General features: G+C 48.4%; 1 protein-coding gene across 1 annotated transcript in view; it reads left to right on the forward strand.

Moving 5' to 3' along the window:
- Positions 1 to 22,188, forward strand: part of MOV10L1 (Mov10 like RNA helicase 1) — a 66,084-nt gene that overhangs the window by 20,556 nt on the left and 23,340 nt on the right. Inside the window, exons 9-13 of the mRNA XM_015095074.4 lie at positions 2,711 to 2,905; positions 7,867 to 7,981; positions 11,423 to 11,600; positions 11,871 to 11,941; positions 13,544 to 13,635. Coding sequence (XP_014950560.2) covers positions 2,711 to 2,905; positions 7,867 to 7,981; positions 11,423 to 11,600; positions 11,871 to 11,941; positions 13,544 to 13,635 — 651 coding nt within the window. The remainder of the gene's footprint in view (positions 1 to 2,710; positions 2,906 to 7,866; positions 7,982 to 11,422; positions 11,601 to 11,870; positions 11,942 to 13,543; positions 13,636 to 22,188) is intronic.

Consider the following 22,188-nt stretch of genomic DNA (forward strand, 5'->3'; position numbering starts at 1 on the left):
TGAAGAAGCTGAAGTTGAACAGTTCCTTGAAGACCTATAAGACCTAGAACTAACACCCAAAAAAGATGTCCTTTTCATTATAGGGGACTGGAATGCAAAAGTAGGAAGTCAAGAGACACCTGGAGTAACAGGCAGTTTTGGCCTTGGATACAGAATGAAGCAGGGCAAAGGCTAATAGAGTTTGGCCAAGAGAACACACTGGTCATAGCAAACACCCTCTTCCAACAACACAAGACTCTACACATGGACATCACCAGATGGTCAACACCGAAATCAGATTGATTATATTCTTTGCAGCCAAAGATGGAGAAGCTCTACACAGTCAACAAAAACAAGACCAGGAGCTGACTGTGGCTCAGATCATGAACTCCTTATTGCCAAATTCAGACTGAAATTGAAGAAAGTGGAGAAAACCACTAGACCATTCAGGTATGACCTAAATCAAATCCTTTATGACTATACAGTGGAAGTGAGAAATAGATTTAAGGGCCAAATCTGATAGACAGAGTGCCTGATGAACTATGGACAGAGGTTTGTGACACTGTACAGGAGACAGGGATCAAGACCATCCCCATGGAAAAGAAATGCAAAAAAGCAAAATGGCTGTCTGGGGAGGGCTTACAAATAGCTGTGAAAAGAAGAGAGGCGAAAAGCAAAGGAAAAAAGGAAAGATATAAGCATCTGAATGCATAGTTCCAGCAAATAGCAAGGAGAGATAAGAAAGCCTTCCTCAGCGATCAATGCAAAGAAATAGAAGGAAACAATAGAATGAGAAAGACTAGAGATCTCTTCAAGAAAATTAGAGATACCAAGGGACTATTTCATGCAAAGATGGGCTCAATAAAGGACAGAAATGGTAGGGACCTAGCAGAAGGTAGTAAGAAGAGGTGGCAACAACACACAGAAGAACTATACAAAAATCTTCATGACCCAGATAATCACGATGGTGTGATCACTCACCTAGAGCCAGACATCCTGGAATATGAAGTCAAGTGGGCCTTAGAAAGCATCACTACGAACAAAGCTAGGGGAGGTGATAGAATTCCTGATGAGCTATTTCAAATCCTAAAAGATGATGCTGTGAAAGTGCTGCACTCAATATGCCAGCAAATTTGGAAAACTCAGCAGTGGCCACAGGACTGGAAAAGGTCAGTGTTCATTCCGATCCCAAAGAAAGGCAATGCCAAAGAGTGTTCAAACTACCACACAATTGCACTCATCTCACACGCTAGTAAAGTAATGCTTAAAATTCTCCAAGTCAGGCTTCAGCAGTACATGAACCGCAAACTTGCAGATGTTCAAGCTGGTTTTAGAAAAGGCAGAGGAAGAATGCATGTAAGAATTAAAGATTGTAAAATTTAAAAAATAAAAACTAAAAAAAAAAAAACAAATTGCCAACATCCGCTGGATCATGGAAAAGCAAGAGAGTTCCAGAAAAGCATCTGTTTCTGCTTTATTGACTATGCCAAAGCCTTTGACCGTGTGGATCACAATAAACTGTGGAAAATTCTGAAAGAGATGGGAATACCAGACCACCTGACCTGCCTCTTGAGAAATCTGTATGCAGGTCAGGAAGCAACAGTTAGAACTGAACATGGAACAACAGACTGGTACCAAATAGGAAAAGGAGTACCTTAAGGCTGTATATTGTCACCCTGCTTATTTAACTTACCTGCAGAGTGGCATCATGAGAAATGATGGGCTGCAAGCTGGAATCAAGATTGCCAGGAGAAATATCAATAACCTCAGCTATGCAGATGACACCACCCTTATGGCAGAAAGTGAAGAGGAGCTAAAAAGCCTCTTGATGAAAGTGAAAGAGGAGAGTAAAAAAGTAGGCTTAAAGCTCAACGTTCAGAAAACTAAGATCATGGCATCCGGTCCCATCACTTCATGGCAAATAGATGGGGAAACAGTGGCTGACTTTATTTTCCTGGGCTCCAAAGTCACTGCAGATGGTGATTGCAGCCATGAAATTAAAAGACACTTACTCCTTGGAAGGAAAGTTATACCCAACCTAGACAGCATATTAAAAAGCAGAGACATTACTTTGCCAACAAAGGTCCATCTAGTCAAGGCTATGGTTTTTCCTGTGGTCATGTATGGATGTGAGAGTTGGACTGTAAGAAAGCTGAGCACCAAAGTATTGATGCTTTTGAACTGTGTTGTTGGAGAAGACTCTTGAGAGTCCCTTGGACTGCATGGAGATCTAACCAGTCCATCCTAAAGGAGATCAGTCCTGGGTGTTCATTGGAAGGACTGACTGATGTCGAAGCTGAAACTCCAATACTTTGGCCACCTCATGTGAAGAGCTGACTCACTTGAAAAGACCCTGATGCTGGGAAAGATTGAGGGCAGGAAGAGAAGGGGACGGCAGAGGATGAGATGGTTGGATGGCATCACCGACTTGATAGACATGGGTTTGTGTGGACTCCGGGAGTTGGTGATGGACAGGGAGGCCTGGCATGCTGTGATTCATGGGGTCGCAAAGAGTTGGACACGACTGAGTGACTGAACTGAACTGATTTTATCTTGGGAAAATGTTACATTGCTTATTGCACAGCATCCCTTTTTTCCCTGTAAAAGAATCATAAAGGCTCAGGGTGACAGTCTGCCAGCTCTGTGACTTAACCTGAGTGAAAAGGAAGGTTGTGTTAGATCTGCCTGGCTTAACTTACAACACACGCTAAATTGTGTCTTGTTTTTCCAGGAATTCTGGCCGCTGCAGGGAGCTCCTTCTGCTTTGCTTCTCCAATTTCATAATCGGGCGATACCTTGAAGTAAATGTTGTCAGTGAGGAGGAGTCACTGATAGCTGTCCGTGAACCCTTTTCGTGGAAGAAGTCTAAAAGTTCCCAGGTGTTAGCTTCCACCAAAACCACAGTCGTTGTGACCACACAGAAAAGGTACCATGAGCAGAAATGAAAAAGCATGCCCAGATCTTGGGCTCGTGGTGTGAGGGACACAGACGATTGCTGTTGTTGAAGGGAGGCAGACATCCAGATAAAGGGGTATAGCTGTGGTCCAGCCTCTTACATCATTGTCCTGGGGGCACACTGTGAGGACAAGGTGGGGGGGCCTGTGACCCCAGCTAGTCTCAGGGTGACTCTCAGAGCAGGATAGGACTTGACCGTTTGCCTCAGCTGCTGCCACCCTTCATGTTCCCAACAGCACAGCCACCCACCTTCCAAGAGAGCCCGTGTCACACATGGGCACCCAGCAAGAAGGAGTCAGTGAGACGTGGCTGGCATAGCCTCTGTGAGCTGTCCAGAGCACCTGAGTGTCACTTATCAAGGGCAGCTTGAGGGTCACTTGGCTGTTTGAAGGCCTTTTGAAGATATGACAGGTTTCAAAAGTGAAATTAAAAAAAAAAAAAAAAAACACCTGTAACCTATCTACGTGTGGCTGGGGGTTGGCGGCCACCCAGCCACTAACTGGGGCATCTGGAAAGTGCTTTATGTCCACCTTTTCTCATCTGCAGTAATAGACCCCAGAAGCTCTCAAAAGCAGATTTTGCTTTTTTAAGTTTGGTGCCAAAATTCATGATCTATAGACTGGAGGGTTTTCACAACTTAGTCCTGTGGGTCTGTGGCCTCAGCTGCTGCCCCAAGCCCCTGGGATGATGGGTGCTACTTTTCTGTAATGGGAAACCCTGAGTTTCTGCTTACACCCTACATGGGAACAATTGAAGATAAGATGTGGACTTCGACTCCAGTTGTTGGCTGAAGGAAGGACCGTTGGCGTGTTGTGTGCTGTCGGCCTTGGGTTGGAGCAATTGACTCCCAGCGTGCACAGGGAGCCGTGTTGTCCCCACCCAGTGTGACTCCCAGCATGCACAGGGAGCCGCGTCGTCCCCGTGCAGTTTCTCAGCCCCTCTGACTTGCTCTCTGTGAAGCGATGGTCCTGCCCCCGCCCTGCCTGTGATCGTGAGGACCTTTCTTTCCGCTGGGCTGGGTCTTTCTCTTGGTGTACTGGCTTTTGTTTGCTGCACGTGGGCTTTTCTCTAGTTGCTGTGGTATGTCTGAGGGCTCCCCTCGCAGTGGCTTCTCGTGGACCCTAGGGCGCACTGACTTCAGTAGTTGCAGCACGTGGGCCCAGTAGTGGCATGTGGGTTTAGCTGCCCCACAGCATGTGAGATCTTAGTTCCCAGGGCAGGGATCAAACCCATGTCCCTTGGATTGGCAGGTGGATTCTTAACCGCTGGACTATTGGGAAGTCCCAGTTACGAGGATTAAATGTACAGTTTCTGGCTCTGAACAGTCAGTAGTAATGAATAAGCAGTAACAGTCACTAGGTGTGTGAACAGTGGTCAGGTTGGGTGGCTCTAGGGATGGAAGCTGAGCATAGGAGCAAGAAGTCACGTGGTCTGCAAGCGGTGGGTCCTCAGGGCTGGGCTCCAGTTACAGGAGCTTTCTAGAGCCTCCAGCTATCTTCAGTGGTGCTCCAAGCAGCTTTCTCATTACAAGTTGACTTAACTGGAAAAGTAAAATAGAGCAGGAGCACATGTATTTAATCCCCTGGTCAGTTTTTCCACTTTGAATGTTAACACATTGTTCCTGTTCAGGAGCATGCCTAAAACAAACATCTGTTTCCCACCATCAAAGTAGTGACCCAGAGTGCCTGTCCTGATGGCCTGGCTCCTTTGGAACTGCCAGCGTCTGCATCTGCCCACCCCACCAGCAGACAGGCTGCTTTAAGCCCTCCAAGACCCAGCCCCAGCCACCAGTGGCCAGCAGCCTCCACACAAGGCAGGGCCTGGGAGCAACCAGCCCAGGGGCAGCCTCACCCACCACTCACAGCAGTCAGCCCACATAGAGGGCACATGTAGCTCTGAAGCATGTAGCTCTGGTGCTCAGAGGGGAGTATGCTGCTGGGTGCATAGGACACCTACAAAAGGCCACTTTCCCAAGGTCAGGAAACGTAACCACACCCTGCCCCGATACTCAGAAATAAAAACAGCAAGCTGGGCGCAAGGTGACAGAGGAGGCCCTCCCTGGTGCTCTAGTGGTTAGGAATCCGCCTGCCACTGCAGGAGACATGGGTTCAGTCCCTGGTCTGGGAAGATCCCACTTGCCAAGGAGCAATTAAGCCTGTGAGCCATAACTACTGAGCCTGCGTGCTGCAGCGACTGAAACCTGCGTGCCCCAGAGTCTGTGCTCCTTAACGAGGGAGGCCCCTGCAAAGAGAAGCCCTCGTGCCACAGTGGAGAGTAGCCCCCACTCACCACAGAGAGAGCCTGCAGGCAGCAGCGAGGACCCAGTGCAGCCAGAAATAAACAGTGTTAGCAAGGTGACAGGGGGGTGTGTTCCCAATACAGCAACAGTGAAACTCCAGAAGAGCTGAGGGACGTAGAGACAAGCCTCCTGAAGGAGAGGTTTCAGGGTAATGATGGCAGAGATCAAGGAGCTTGAGAGGAGAATGCATGAGTGCAGCGAGAAGTGAGAAGTCTTCAACAGAGTTAGAAAATGTAAAGAACCAAACAGATGAAGGCTGAAGTAACTGAAATGGAAAATGCCCTAGAAGGAATCGGAAGGGGATTAGATGATATGGAGGAACAAATCAGCAAGCTTGGGAGACAGGGTGGTAGAAATCACTGAGGTGGAACAGAAGAAAGAGAAAGGAGTAAAAAGAAATGAGGATAGATTAAGAGAACGGGACAACGTCAGGTGTGTAGACATTCACGGGATAGGGGCCCCACAGGGAGAAGAGAGGCAGGGGCAGAGAGCACAAGTGGAGACACGGCAGCGGAAAGCTTCCTGACCCCGAAAAGAAAACAGACGTCCAGGTCCAGGAAGCACAGGGCGCCACAGACAGGATCAGCCCAAGGAGGAATGTAGCAAGACACGCTATAATTAACCTGGGGAAAGGTAGAGGCAGAATATTAAAAGCAGCACGCTAGGCAGTGGCGCCCCACTCCAGTGCCCTCGCCTGGAAAATCCCATGGATGGAGGAGCCTGGTGGGCTGCAGTCCATGGGGTCGCTAAGAGTTGGACACGACTTAGCGACTTCACTTTCACTTTTCACTTTCATGCATTGGAGAAGGAAATGGCAACCCACTCTAGTGTTCTTGCCTGGAGAATCCCAGGGACGGGGGAGCCTGGTAGGCTGCTGTCTATGGGGTCGCACAGAGTCGGATATGACTGAAGCGACTTAGCAGCAGCAGCAGCAGGCACAAGGGAACTTCTGCAAGACAGTCAACTGATTTCTCAGAATCTGCAGGCCAGATAGGAGTGGCAGGATATATTTAAAAGGATGAAAGGGAAAAACCAACACCCAGGAACACGACCCAGCAAGGCTCTCATTCAGATTTGATGAAGAGATCAAAAGCTTTACAGACAAGCAAAAACTAAAAGAATTCAGCATCACCAAACCAGCCTTACAAGAAACTTTAAAGGGACTTTTTTTTTTTTAGCAAAAAAGAAAAGGCCAGAAAAGAAAGTGGGAAAGTTATGAAAGAAAACTTGTAGGAAAAATAAAAATATATAGTGAAGGTTGTAAAAACAGCCTTGTATAAAGCTAGTAATAAGGTTAAAAGGCAAGAGTAGTAAAATCATAGGTACCCACAACAAAGTTAAGTGACAGTGTTGGTTGCTCAGTTGTGTCCGACTCTTTGGGACCCTGTGCACTGCAGCCCACTGGGCTCCTCTGCCTTGGGAATCTCCAGGCAAGAATACTGGAGTGGGCGTGCATACCCTTCTCCAGGGGGTCTTCCTGACCCAGGGACTGACCCCACGTCTCTATGTCTCCTGCATTGGCAGGCGAGTTCTTCACCACTAGTGCCAACTGGGAAGCCCAGTAAATAAGGGGCACACAAAAGATATCTAGTATGAAGTCAAGCGTGATAATTATGAGGCAAGGGGAGTGACAATGCAGGGCTCTTTACATGTGTTTGTACTTAAGCAGCTTAAATAACCATAGATGGATGGACGGATTGATGGGTGGATGGATGGAAGGTGGAAATGGATGGATGGAGGCTGGCTGGGTGGAGAGGTGGGTGGATGGATGGGAGGGATAGATGGATGGATGTGTGGATAGATGCGTGGCTGGATGGATAGGTAGCTGTCCCTAGTGGGGGGAGTGTAGTCAGTAACAGTGTAATAATATTTTTGCAGAAGGACACATCTTAACTATGCTGTGATCATCCTTTTTGAAATGTACAGAAAAATCAAATCACTCTGTTGCTTAATAGGAACTAATAGTGTTGTAGGTCAGTTATACATCAAAAACAAAGTCATAGAAAAGGAGATCAGATTTGTGGTCACCAGTTTGGTTTAGGGGAGGGAAGTTGAATGAAGGAGGTCAGAGGTGCAGACTGCTGTTAACCAGATGAGTTAAGTCCTGGGCATGCGGCATACAGCGTGACAGATGGAGTCAGCACTGCTGAGTGTTCACACGAAGGTCGCTAACAGAGTAAGACCTGGGGGTTGTCATCACACGGAAGAAATGCTGTTTTCTGTTTCTTCACCTCTGTGTTTGCATGAGACGGTGAGTGGTCACTGTTTCCTGGTGCGTGTGAGTCAGGTCATTATACTGCACACCTTCAATGTCTTGAGTGCACCTGTCAGAGTCTCCATGGACTGGAAGGAAAAGGACAGTTGAGCTCATTGGAAGCTTAGAAACAGTGTCTCTGAATTCCCTGGTTCCTGGAGGCGCCTGGGCATTGGGCCTGTTCTGTTGCAGGCAGAGCAGCTCTGCTCCTGCTTACAGGAGGGCAGGCCCGGAGAGCGGAGTGACACTTTACCAACTGAGGACCGAGGCCAGAGCCCAGGTATCAGTGGGTTTTGGTGAGGATGTCTAAGTAAAGACATCTGGTAGAAAGTGCCTTGTGAGGACGGATTGTTTTTGACTTGAGACTCTCTTTCGTAAGGAACTCGCGACGACAACTTCCCAGCTTCCTCCCGCAGTACCCGATACCAGACAGGCTTAAAAAGTGTGTGGAACAGAAAATCGACATCCTGACCTTCCAGCCGCTGCTTGCGGAGGTAAGGAACGTGTCTTATGCGAAGCACTGATTGTTCTCCACACTCGCGCTGTTTTCTGACAAGCTCAGGATGAACCCTTGTCGAATTCAGAGGTCATGTGGGCTGGTTTTCACCCCGGGAGCTGGGAGTGTCAGAGCTGGGAGACCATCGCTGGGTCCCTCTGGAGACATCCATCCTCATGGTCTTATGGACTTACATGCGCCAGGGCTCTGGGAATGCCCTCTCCCCACCTGGCCTTTCTCCTGTGTGGCTGAGCCTTAGCAGCTGTCCACTCCTGCCAGAGCTCTGAGCACTAGGAAGGCCTGCAGCCGCGCAGAGCAGCGAGGAGGGGAGGGGGCAGCCCCCCAACCCCGAGCCTCGGGCCTCCCCTGCCAGGACGGCCCCTCCTCACCCTCGCAGCGCTGTGTGTGCTCGGGCCTCCTCACGCCTGCTGGAGGAGGCCTGCTCCCAGCCTGTGTGCTGTGACGGGTGGAGAAGGGCTGGGAGGCCGAGGGCAGGGCAGTGCCGAGTGAGCCCCGGCAGGGCTGGAGCCTGTGTGTGCAGGGGGAGCAGAGATGTCTGCCGCACTGGCAGGGAGGAGGGGAGCGCGGCCCTGTCTGCAGGAGGCGTCTTCCCAAGAACCTGGAGGTCTGTTGGCTGAGGAGAGGGTGAGTGGAGTGAGGCCTGGCCTGTGTTGATTCGGGGCAAGGGGCGAGGACAGGCTGCAGGGCCATGTGTCAAAGGAGAGCTTGAGCCCATGGCTGTGTGGCAGCTAGGAGCATGCCTGACACTGGGGCAGACAGACAGACGGATGGAGCCTCTGTCTGCTGGGCCCCATGTCCTCCTGCAGTGAGGGTGCCGCAAGGGCACCGGCAGCAGACAGCACCTGAGGCGGGCGGGCCACAGGGAGGGAGCAGCACCTACGGGTGAGGCCGTGGGTGGCTGCAGTGACGCCTGTCGGCCTGAGCTGAGGCCGGAGCAGCAAACCAGCCCTGAAGTAGCTCAAAGCAAACCTGGGGCTGAGAAGTGGATCCCAGGGCAGTGCTCGTACAGCGTCCAGGACTGTCCTGTGGGCCTCCTGTGACCTGGCCTGGGCGCTAGAACAGGACCTCCTGAGGAGTGCAGTTCCCAGGAGAAAGTGGCTCCTTTCAGCAGTGGTAACGTCACAGAACCGGGATAGTGCCCCTGTCACTCAGCGCGTCTGTGCCCTGTGACCTCCCCCCACAGTGTGGCCGCTCCTGGGGCGCCTCCTGTCTCCTTGCCCTGTCTGGGAGGGGCCCTCTGGGCCAGGAGGCCCTGCTCTCCTTCCCGCCTTTCTTCTTTTGCATGGAGTCTGTATTTCCCCTCACCTCCTTCCAGGGCTTTCACTAGTTTTAAGGCATTTAGTCCTCAGTGTGCCTTGCTGTAAGTTCTTCGCATGTCTTGGCTTGGGTTCTTGAGCTTCTTGGATAACCTGAACTTGGAGCTCTCAGATTCCAAGGTTCTTGGCCGTTCTGGCTTCATGTGTTCCTTCTGCCCTGCTCGCCAGGCTCCTGGGACGGGCGTGTGCGGCCACATGAGCTAGCCCAAGCTGCCGGCTGCTCCCTTCGCCTCTCTCTGTCTCTCCCGTCTGGGCTGCATTCTGAGTAGTTGCTGTGGCTGTCTTCAAGTGCACCGGTGTTTCTCCTGCAGCATGTGGCCTCTCCAGACACTGCAGCCATTGCCTCCACAAGTTCAGCGAGGGTCCTTTACATCTTCTGTTATCTCTACTTAATGGGCTTCCCTGGGGCTCAGGTGGTAAAGAATCTACCCGCAGTGCAGGAGGAGAATACAGGAAACTCAGGTTGGATCCCTGGGTGCAGAAGATCCCCTGGAGAAGGGCACGGCAGCCCACTCCAGTATCCTTGCCTGGAGAACCCCATGGGCAGAGGAGCCTGGAGGCCTGCAGTCCGTGCGGCTGCATAGAGCAGGGCACGACTGAGCGACTGACAGTTCACTCTAACTTCTCTGCTCAGCATGCCTCGTCTCTCCTCAACTTTCTTTTCACTTCCGTCTTTTCCCTCCATGTTTTGAACGTATATAGTTAAACATATAAAACATATAAATATGTAAAAGAACTGTGTTATGATCCTGTGCACTGATTCTGTCCCAGGGTTGGTTGGTTGGTTGGTTGGTTGTCTTCCTTTTGCACCTTTTATTTTGTATTGGAGTTTAGCTGATCAGCGGTGCTGTGATGAACATCGGTGAACATCGAAGGGACTCAGCCACGCGTATACATGGATCCATTCTCCCCCAGACTCCCCTCCCGTCCTGGGCCTCGAGCAGAGTCCCTGCGCTCTACAGCAGGTCCTTGTTGGTTATCCAACTTACAGCAGTGTGTACAGGCCCCTCCCAAGCACTCTAACTATCCCTTCCCCCCATTCTTCCTGCTGGTAACCATAAGTTCCTTCTCTAAATCTGTCAGTCTCTTTCTGTTTTGTAAATAAGTTCATCTGTGTCCGTCCTTTTTAGATTCTGCATATAAGGGCTATTTCTTCTTCTCTGTCTGACTTACTCCCGGGGGTCATTTTTATTGTTCTGTGGATAGGTTTTTCTCCTGGTTACAGATTGTGGCTGCTGCTTATTTCTGCGCCTGGTCATCTTTGTTTGGATGCTAAACAAACATTCTGCATTCTACTTGGTTGGTACTTCTATTCCTGGAAGTAGCTTTGAACTTTGTTCTGGGATGCAGTTGGGTTAGCTGGGAGCGGTTGGGCACTTTGAGCCTTCTTTTATTGAAGCCTGGCTAGTCAGCTCCGTTGAAGCCTCGTTAGAGCAGAGTGGCTTTTACTTAGGGCTGTTCCCTTCTGAGTCCCGCACCCAGTGCCCCTGTACCTCAGGCCTTTCTGTTTAGGCTAGGAGGCCCGCAGCACCTCAGCCCTGTGTGAGCTCTGGGGATTGTTCTTTCCAACCCGGTGGCGCTCAGCAGGCGAACTTTCCCCCAAGAGACACTTTAGGTTGTCACGACTGAGCATGCCTGCAGCCTCCAGTGGGTGGAGGCCAGAGATGCTACTCACTGCCGTGCCCTGCGCTGGTGTCAGCTGTGCGGAGGCTGAGGAGCCCCTCACCGCTCCCGCCCCACGCGTCTGTCCCGTCTGGCATAGCTTCTCACACTCATGTGCTCACGGGCCCCTGGGAAGCTCCGGATCACTGCACTGCACCTGTTCCCTGGCATTCAGCCTCCTGGGACCCGCAGCCCCACCCCCTCAGCACAGAGACGGCAAGGCTGCCTGGGCTTACTCTGTGCTGAGCCTGGCAGCTCTGTCTGGGTAGGAGCAGGGTGGTTGTGGGGCTCACTCAGATGGCTCCCTGTCTCAAGGCTGCCGCCCTGCACTTGCCGGTCACCAGCGTTTGAAGCCCGGCTAGTCAGCTCCGTTGGCTTCCTGACATAGATATGTGTGGAGTGTTGCTCTGCTTTCACTAACAGGCTGCCTTGTTTTCCAGCTTTTAAACATGTCAAACTACAAGGAGAAGTTTTCAACTTTGCTCTGGCTGGAGGAGATTCATGCAGAAATAGAACTGAAGGAGTATAATATGAGTGGGGTCACTTTGAAAAGAAACGGGGATCTGCTAGTTCTGGAGGTCCCAGGATTGGCTGAAAGTAGGCCTTCTCTGTATGCAGGTGGGTTGTTACGTGTCGCGTTTTCCTCGGTGGACTGGCAGACATTGAACACAGTCACGGAATAGAATGTTTTAACTGGCAGCGCTGTCGTCACACGAGCTGCCTTTGCTTTGGGTATCTCTCTCAGCACATTGACGTGATTTTAAGCCATTGACCCCATAATGTTTTTTCGCTTATTCCACTTCTTCAGAGTGTTTTATTTTATAGTATAGCAGCAGCAAAGTTTATTGAGTTTGTAGTTTTATATGTGGTAATGTGTTTTTTAACTAGGTGATAAACTGATTTTAAAAACCCAAGAGTACAATGGACACGTGATTGAATACATCGGCTACGTGATTGAGGTGAGAGGCCGCTGTTAGTCAGTCCATGTGGGGCCGGCCCAGCAGACCACTCACAGAGGTGACCCACCTGCCTCGGGGATGGAGGAGCAGGTCCCCTGGGTGTTGACGGCATTTTAGAAAATCAGGGATCAAGTGAATATTTAAATAAGTGTGATGCATAAAGAGAATTTTGTAACTGAAGAAATCCTATCACTTTCAGCCATGAACAGCATGCTCACCTGTTATCACGTGGATGTCAGGGTATCACATGGGTATCACATGGAAGGGTTGCATTTACTCAGATTTGAGTGTTCTGAATGTGTCCCAGAGGGTAGACTGGTCATGCCCCTAGGGGCCATTCTGTGGACTAAGCCCTCTGCAGAAGCAGGGCCAGAGATGTCAGGGGTGAGACCCCCCGGCCCTGCCCCTGGGCTGGTTGGGGGAACGACCAGCACCACGAGCTGGAGAGCCCAGAGCTGAAGCTGCAAGCGCCGCCTCAGGGTGTGAGGGCGCCCCTGCTGACCCTCCTGCAGGACCGTCCATGGAGCCGCCGCTCCTGAGCGCTGGGCTGCCAGGTGAAGCTAGGGCTGTCTCGGGTCTCAGTCCATTGCTTCGCTCAGTTCTCTGGAACTCCTTGGCCGGCACCGTGGCCTGGGTACCTTGAAGGCACCGAGGCCCTCGAGAGCCCCCAGATGGTGTGGCAGGTGGCATGGTGCTTCTGGGAACCTCCTTGGACTGCGCTGGCACTGGCCTCCCCCGGCTGCCGCCTCAAGAGGGCCTGCCCGTCCGGGGGAGCACGCGGAGCACTTCGTCTTCTCCCTGACTCTAGCTCTGTAAGCCCACCCTGTTGTGTCCCCTCGTGCTCTCCTGCGCTTGCTTGTCTTGGTCTCCCAGATTTGTTCATGGTTTTGAAGTTTCCGTAAACGGCAGCATCAGTGCATGATGCCCTGGGGGCCTCGATCTGTTGACGACTGTGCAGGTCGACCCTCGCTGTTTGTGGCTTGATTCCTTGTCTGCTTGGTGGTCTTTGGTTACAGATTTATTTTCATTTGTCTTAACCTGTGGGGAAACTAGGGACCTGTGCCTGCGTTTGCTTCTGCCAAGAGCAGGGGCAGAGTTGGCCTCATGTCACAGCCCCCAGCTCTTGGGAGAGACCCCACTGCCCGCTGCTTCTGTCCTCTCAGCTCCTCCTCAGCTCGGGATTTTCCATCCTGCTCATCTCGGATTGTTATGTAGGATCTAGCTTTGGCTGGAGGGTCCCTGAATGGTTCCTTGTCCTGCTGGAAGGGGGTTTTGGAATGTTGTCCATGAGGCATTTTTGTGGTCAGCACACGCTGCTGTTAGTGGTCACCCACTGTCTGCTTTGGAGGTGGCAGCCTGCCCCCAGCATGCGCTGTCTGAGCCCCGAGGAGAGTACGGAGGGGGAGGAGGCGGCAGCTGTGCTCGTGCGGCTGGGGGGGCAGCAGCATGCTGAAGCAGTCTTTCCAATATTTTTGCACACATTTCAGATACCAGATTTTAGCTCTGATCTACAGGATGGATTTTGATGATGAGTTGTGACTATGAGTAGAGGATTGTCTAAAGCAAACATAAAGATGAGGAGTAAAGTATTTTTCTTTTTAGATACATGAAGAAGATGTAACTCTTAAACTTAATCCAGAATTTGAACAAGCGTATAACTCTGAACCTATGGATGTGGAATTTACATACAACAGGTAATGCTTCAGGGACTCTCCCTGCTGGGTGGGGGGCTTCTCCCCTTCGCTCGACCCCCTGACGCCTCCGTGCGGTATGGGTGCTGCAGGTGGTGCTCCCGCCCGTCTGTATGGTCACAGCTTGGTCAGCGCACGTTTGTAACAGACCGAGCTGCAAACATTTGCACATCCGTTCCTTCTTGGACCTGAAGGGAGAATCCGCACTCTCGGTCACCACCGCCGCTGCTCCCTCTCAGCCCTCATCAACGTGTCACAAGCCACCTCTTCCCTTCCTCCACCAAGCCCCCCACTGTTAGCTGGGATTTTGTGTTTCTCTTCGCTTTTTAAAAGAATAGTCTGTATCTGTGCACATGCGCACGCACACAGGAAAGTGTGTGTGTTGCCTGTAGCTGCTCTGCACTCGCAGCCTGTGGCCTCTGGAGCTGTGTGTGCACTAACGTGAGCTTCACACGCCAGGTTTTTGGCATGCTCGTGCCCCCGTGTGCTCTGCCCCGTCTGTGTGCCAGTTGCGCTGCTGTGGATGCCCACTCTCTCCTCGTGCACACACACTCCCCCAGGTTTCCTTGGCTGCACACTTAGGATGGGGGTCACAGTTGGGGGCTGTTCATGTTCCAGTGCTACACGTGCTGGGAGAAGCGACCCCCAGGGTCACCCTCCTGAAACCTGGTTTTGGGAAACATCTGAATTGGTGCCAGCCCTGTAGGTGTCTGCTGTTTCCTCTGTGGTCGTGAGGTATGTTTCTCTGATGATGTCTGAGGTTAGGGATCTCCCTGTTTGTTGGCCGTAAGGTTCTTTCATCTGTTAAACGCTTGCTCATGTCTTTTATTGAGTAATTTGATTTCTATTATTTGTAGGAGTTCTCTCTGTATTTTTTGTATAGACCTTCTTAGATTTGTGCATTACGGAAAACTTCTGAGTTTGTTACTTGATTTTTCACCTCTTAAAGTATCTTTTGAGTAGCAAGAGGTGGTAGTTTTTATAGTGGAATGTACCCGAGCTTTTGTACATGAGTGCTTCTCATGTCTGGTCTTCCCTGGTGGCTCAGTTGTAAAGAGTCTGCCCACAAACGGAGAAGATGCAGGTTCGATCTTTGGGTCGGGAAGATCCCCTGGAGAAGGGAATGGCAACCCACTCCAGTATTGTTGCCTGGGAGATTTCATGGACACAGAAGCCTGGCAGGCTGCAGTCCACGGGGTCACAGAGTCAGACAAGACTGTGCGACTGAGCATGCTTGCATGCTTTTCACATCTGATGTAAGAGCTCTTGGTGTTTGGAATGCAGCCAGATGGAAACGTCTTGAGGCTGAATGGATGGTGCAGGTGTGGAGTCGGCCTCTTGAGGGGTGTTTGCCTATGAAAGCAGAACGGACAGGACAAACAGGCCAGTGAGTGAGGAGGCGCCCGAGGCACCCGGTCCTCCCTTGTTTGTGTGCTGACCAGGAGCACAAGAGACTCGTGGGGACGCGGCTTTGGACGCGGTCTGGAGGCCATGGTCCCTGGGGCAGGGACACATCCTCCTTGGTGCTGAGCTGGTACAGCGGGCGGAGTGCTGGTGAATGGGGGTGTCTGAGGGCTTGTTGCTCTGACACAGGAGGTGGGATGCTCACAGAGGAAGGAGAGGATGTGGATCTGAGTGGGGGGCAGGCTGGGGGGCAGAGGCAACATAGCTGCAGCTGGTGTGGGAGGAAGCCGACTGGCGGACACAGACGGGAGGGTGAGTGGGAGTGCTGTCGGATCTGAGCCCAGGAGAGAGAGGGAGCAGGAAGAGGCTCAGGACCCTGGGTGGCTTCTTGACTCAGCATCGTCCAGGTGGGGCGCAAAGTGGGCCGGGCGGCCACCATAAGTGAGTGAGAAAGCCTGGGGGCACTTCCCCGCACAGAGGTTCTGCTCGCGCCAGATAAGTTTTGTTTCCTTTTTTTTGTTGTTCTTTTTTCCCCCTTTTTTATTCTTTTATCTATTTTCTTTTTTCTTTTTTTTTAAATTTTTTTTTTAAATTTTAAAATCTTTAATTCTTACATGTGTTCCCAAACATGAACCCCCCTCCCACCTCCCTCCCTGTAACATCTCTGTGGGTCATCCCCATGCACCAGCCCCAAACATGCTGTATCCTGCGTCAGACATAGACTGGCAATTCAATTCTTACATGATAGTATACATGTTAGAATGCCATTCTCCCAAATCATCCCACCCTCTCCCTCTCCCTCTGAGTCCAAAAGTCCATTATACACAGCTGTGTCTTTTTTCCTGTCTTGCATACAGGGTCGTCATTGCCATCTTTCTAAATTCCATATATATGTGTTAGTATACTGTATTGGTGTTTTTCTTTCTGGCTTACTTCACTCTGTATAATCGGCTCCAGTTTCATCCATCTCATCAGAACTGATTCAAATGAATTCTTTTTAACGGCTGAGTAATACTCCATTGTGTATATGTACCACAGCTTTCTTATCCATTCATCTACTGATGGACATCTAGGTTGTTTCCATGTCCTGGCTATTATAAACAGTGCTGCGATGAACATTGGGGTACATGTGTCTCTTTCAATTCTGGTTTCCTCGGTGTGTATGCCCAGCACTGGGATTGCCGGGTCATAAGGTAGTTCTATTTGCAATTTTTAAGGAATCTCCACACTGTTCTCCATAGTGGCTGTACTAGTTTGCATTCCCACCAACAGTGTAGGAGGGTTCCCTTTTCTCCACACCCTCTCCAGCATTTATTGCTTGCAGATTTTTGGATCGCAGCCATTCTGACTGGTGTGAAGTGGTACCTCATTGTGGTTTTGATTTGCATTTCTCTGATAATGAGTGATGTTGAGCATCTTTTCATGTGTTTGTTAGCCATCCGTATGTCTTCTTTGGAGAAATGTCTATTTAGTTCTTTGGCCCATTTTTTGATTGGGTCGTTTATTTTTCTGGAATTGAGCTGCATAAGTTGCTTGTATATTTTTGAGATTAGTTGTTTGTCAGTTGCTTCATTTGCTATTATTTTCTCCCATTCAGAAGGCTGTCTTTTCACCTTGCTTATAGTTTCCTTTGTTGTGCAGAAGCTTTTAATTTTAATTAGATCCCATTTGTTTATTTTTGCTTTTATTTCCAGAATTCTGGGACGTGGATCATAGTATCTATTTTCTTTTGGTTTATTTCTTTTTTTTCTCCCAGATAATTTTTTGATGGTTTACATTAAGTTACTGCCCCAAAGAAGAGCAGTGTCAAAGAATGTTCAAACTGCTGTACAGTTGCACTCATTTCACAAAATCCTTCAGTCTAGGCTTCAGCAGTACAGGAACCGACAACTTCCAAGATGTACAAGCTGGGTTTCAGAGAGGCAGAGGAAACAGAGATCAAATTGCAGATATTTGTTGGACCCTGGAGAAAGCAAGGGAGTTGAAGAAAAACATCTATTTCTTTGACTACACTAAAACCTTTGACTCTGTGGATTATAACAAACTGTGGAATATTCCCAAAGAGACAGGAATACCAGACCACCTTACCTGTCTCCTGAAAAACCTCTGTGCAGGTCAAAAAGCAGCAAATAGAACCAGACGTGAAACAATGGACTAGTTCAAACTTGAGAAAGGAGTACGTGAAGGCTATATATTGTCACCCTGCTTGTCTAACGTGTATAAAGAGCACGTCATGCGAAATGCAGAACTGGAAGAAGCACAAGCTGGAATCGAGATTGCCTGCAGAGATACCAACAGCCTAGATATGCAGATGATAGCACTCTGATGGCCGAGAATAAAGAGGAACTAAAGAGCCTCTTGATGAGTGTGAACGAGGAGAGTGAAAAAACTGGCTTAAAACTCAACATTTAAAAAACTAAGATTGTGGCATCCTGTCCCATCACTTCATGGCAAGTTGAGTTCAGCTCAGTCGCTCATTCGTGTCTGACTCTTTGCGACCCCATGGACCGCAGCACGCCAGGCCTCCCTGTCCATCACCAACTCCCAGAGCTTGCTCAAACTCATGTCCATGGAGTCAGTGATGCCATCCAACCATCTCATCCTCTGTCGTCCCCTTCTCCTCCTGCCTTCAATCTTTCCCAGCATCAGGGTCTTTTCCAGTGAGTCAGTTCTTCGCATCAGGTGGCCAAAGTACTGGAGCTTCTGCTTCAACATCAGTCCTTCCAATGAATATTCAGGACTGATTTCCTTTGGGATTCACTGGTTTGATCTCCTTGCAGTCCAAGAGACTCTCAAGAATCTTCTCCAACACACAGTTCAAAAGCATTAATTCTTTGGTGCTCAGCTTTCTTTATAGTCCAACTCTCACATCCATACATGACCACTGGAAAAACCATAGCTTTGACTAGATGGACTTGTCGGCAGAGTTAGCATCTCTGCTTTTTAATATGCTGTCTATGTTGGTCTTAACTCTCCTTCCAGGAGTAAGCATCTTTTAATTTCATGGCTGTAATCACCATCTGTAGTGATTTTTGAGCCCCCCAAAATAAAGTCTGTCACTGTTTGCATTGTTTCACCATCTATTTGCCATGAAGTGATGCCATGATCTTAGTTTTCTGAGTGCTGAGTTTTAAGCCAACTTCTTCACTCTCTTTCACTTTCATCAAGAGGCTCTTCAGTTCCTCTTTGCTTTCTGCCATAAGGGTAGTGTCATCTGTATATCTGAGGTTATTGATATTTCTCCCGGCAATCTTGATTCCAGCTTGGGTTTCATCGAGCCCAGCGTTTCTCATGATGTGCTCTGCAGGTAAGTTAAACAAGCAAAGTGACAATATACAGCCTTGACGTACTCCTTTCCCTATTTTGAACCAGTCTGTTGTTCCATGTCCAGTTCTAAGTGTTGCTTCTTAACCTGCATACAGGTTTCTCAGGAGGCAGGTAAGGTCCAGAAAGAATGAAGAGATGGAGCCAGAGCAAAAACAAAGCCCAGTTTGGGATGTGACTGGTGATGGAAGTAAAGTCTGATGCTCTAAAGAAAAGTATTGCATAGGAACCTGGAATGTTAGATCCATGAATCAAGGGAAATTGGAAGTGGTCAAACAGGAGATGGCAAAAGTGAACATTGACATTTTAGGAATCAGTGAACTAAAAAGGACTGGAATGGGCTAATTTAATTCAGATGACCATTATATCTACTACCGTGGGCAAGAATCCCTTAGAAGAAATGGAGTAGCCCTCATAGTCAACAAAAGAGTCTGAAATACAGTACTTGGGTGCAATCTCAAAAATGACAGAAGGATCTGTGTTCATCTCCACAGTAATCCAAGCCTATGCCCCGACCACTAATGCTGAAGAAGCTGAAGTTGAACAGTTCTGTGAAGACCTACAAGACTTTCTAGGACTAACACCCCCCAAAAAACGTGCTTTTCATCATAGGGGACTGGAATGCAAAAGTAGGAAGTCAAGAGATACTTGGAGTAACAGGCAAGTTTGGCCTTGGAGTACAAAATGAAGCAGGGCAAAGGCTAACAGAGTTTTGCCAAGAGAATGCACTGGTCATAGCAAACACCCTTTTTCAGTAACACAAGAGAAGACTCTACGCATGGACATCACCAGATGATCAATACTAAAATCAGATTGATTATATTCTTTGCAGCCAAAGATGGAGAAACTCTGTATAGTCAGCAAAAACAAGACCGGGAGCTGACTGTGGCTCAGATCATGAATTCCTTATTGCTGACTTCAGACTGAAATTGAGAAAAGTAGGGGAAACCACTAGAACATTTAGGTATGACCTAAATCAAATCCCTTATGATTATACACTGGAGGTGAGAAATACATTCAAGGAATTAGATCTAATAGAGTGCCTGAAGAACTAGGGATGGAGGTTCATGACGTTGTACAGGAGGCAGGGATCAAGACCATCCCCAAGAAAAAGAAATGCAGAAAGGCAAAGTGGTTGTCTTAGGAGGCCTTACAAACAGCTGTGAAAAGAAGAGAAGCTAAAGGCAAAAGAAAAAAGGAAAGATATACCCATTTGAATGCAGAGTTCCAAAGAATAGCAAGGAGAGATACGAAAGCCTTCCTCAGTGATCACTGCACAGAAATACAGGAAAACAATAGAATGGGAAAGACTAGAGATCTCTTCAAGAAAATTAGAGATACCAAGGGAACATTTCATGCAAAGATGGGCTCAATAAAGGACAGAAATGGTAGGGACATAACAGAAGCAGAAGATATTAAGAAGAGTGGCAAGAATACACCCAAGAACTATACAAAAAAGATCTTCATGACCCAGGTAACTACGATGGTGTGATCACTCACCTAGAGCCAGACATCCTGGAATGTGATGTCAATGGGCCTTAGAAAGCATCACTACGAACAAAGCTAGTGGAGGTGATAGAATTCCAGTTGAGCTATTTCAGATCCTAAAAGATGATGCTGTGAAAGTGCTGCACTCAATATGCCAGCAAATTTGGAAAACCCAGCAGTGGCCACAGGACTGGAAGAGGTCAGTTTTCATTCCAGTCCCAAAAAAAGGCAATGCCAAAGAATGTTCTAACTATTGCACAATTGCACTCATCTCACGTGCAAGCAAAGAAATGCTCAAAATTCTCCAAGTGAGGTTTCAATGGTACATGAACTGAGAAATTCCAGATATTCAAGCTGAATTTAGAAAAGGCAGAGGAACCAGAGATCAAATTCCCGACATCCGTTGGATTATGGAAAAAGCAAGTGAGTTCCAGAAAAGCATCTACTTCTGCTTTATTTACTACTCGAAAGCCTTTGACTGTGTGGATCGCAACAAACTGTGGAAAATTCTGAAAGAGATGCGAATACCAGACCACCTTTCCTGTCTCCTAAGAAATCTGAATGCAGGTCAGGAAGCAACAGTTAGAACTGGACATGGAACTGCCGGGATCCAGCCCCGGTGGATCCAGGGTCATTTGAAGGGGAGACAGAGTAGGCGTCCTAGGAAAAAATGTATTTAATTACAGATATAGAGAGAGATTAGAAATGGATAGTGTAGTAGGAAATATTAGTGGAGAAAAAGAGGCTGAATAACTTGATTTACGTGGAATACCAGTCACCACCTACGTAGGCCACAGGCGTCTTTCCTTTCTCCCGAAGGAGAGGAGGCACTGAGGCCTCCCTGGTCCGATCTTAGAAGCCCAGGCAAAATTAGCAGGATTGCTGAGTACCCATGTGCTGCTGCTGCTGCTGCTGCTGCTGCTGCTAAGTCACTTCAGTCGTGTCCGGCTCTGTGTGACCCCATAGATGGAAGCCCACCAGGCTCCCCCATTCCTGGGATTCTCCAGGCGAGAACACTGGAGTGGGTTGCCATTTCCTTCTCCAATGTATGAAAGTGAAAAGTGAAAGTGAAGTCGCTCAGTCGTGTCCGACTCTTAGCGACCCCGTGGACTGCAGCCTACCAGGCTCCTCCATCTATGGGATTTTCCAGGCAAGAGTACTGGAGTGGGGTGCCATTGTACCAGATGGGAATTCAGCCAGAAGGGGAAAGAATGACACGGGAGAATCAGTCTTTGCAGAAACTGATCCCATTTCTTTATTTTTCAGGTTTGCTTATATACTTTTTGTTATACATAGGGATGACTACAGAGTCACGTGGGGGTCAGCAGACCTGACCCTTGTCACAATCAGGTGCTTCATATAAAATTATACAAAGGTCTTATGGGTTTTACATCATCTTCTGGCCATGAGGCCTGCTGACATTTTAAGGCCCTTTCTGATAACGGTCAGTCAACCAGAAAACTTATTTTTTCCAGGGGTGATTTTTTCTTAAACCAAGCGCCACCCTCCAAGTAAAGTTGCATTCCTATAGGGTGAGGGTGTAGTGGGTTACAATCAAGAAAGGAATTTACTCAGTCTAAAGTTTAACATGATTAATCTTAAAGGTTAATACTTATTTCTCCTATATGCTAGTTATATTCATTATAAGGGCAAGGAATATGGAGATTTAGCAGCAAATATTGGCTCAACAAATGAAAACCCTTCACCAGTATTCCCCTTAAGATCTATTTAATCTTAAGATAGTGATAAAGTTACATTTTTACATAGCAAGGACACAGTGATTTATGATAAAGTACAGTGATCTATAACAAAAGAGAAAATTCATTAACTCAAAAAGTCTAGTATTGCTAACGTCAAAAACTACTATATTTCCTTTTCTATATTCCAAATACATTGATTAATATATTCCCAGGTGGCTAACGATATGGAGGCCTGACGGCAATCATTGATTCAACAATGAGAAAAGCCCTATGCTAATTAAGACTTTAAAAATACTCCAAACTCTGTGCTGATTATGGTTGAGAGGTAGTAAACAATCATGTGCTTGGCAGGAGTATGGATAATCCTGTCACACAAGCTAGTTTGCCAGCAGAGAGGTTTGACCTGAGACACCCTTGTCACACCCAGGGCAGGGAATTAGCAGTAATTATTGGCACAGTAAATGAACAACCCTTCACCAATATAATTCCTAATCAACCCACTATAGTATACTAATAATTTTCTAACTTTTCAGAAGAGTCTGTATATAGAAAGTTTAAAGCATCTCGTGCCTCTCATGGTTGGGAGGCTATAAACAATCACATGCGGCCGGACGAACCCGCTCAGGCAGGCTAGAGAACC

Source organism: Ovis aries, chromosome 3 (genome assembly GCF_016772045.2).
Source record: "Ovis aries strain OAR_USU_Benz2616 breed Rambouillet chromosome 3, ARS-UI_Ramb_v3.0, whole genome shotgun sequence".
NCBI lineage: Eukaryota > Metazoa > Chordata > Mammalia > Artiodactyla > Bovidae > Ovis > Ovis aries.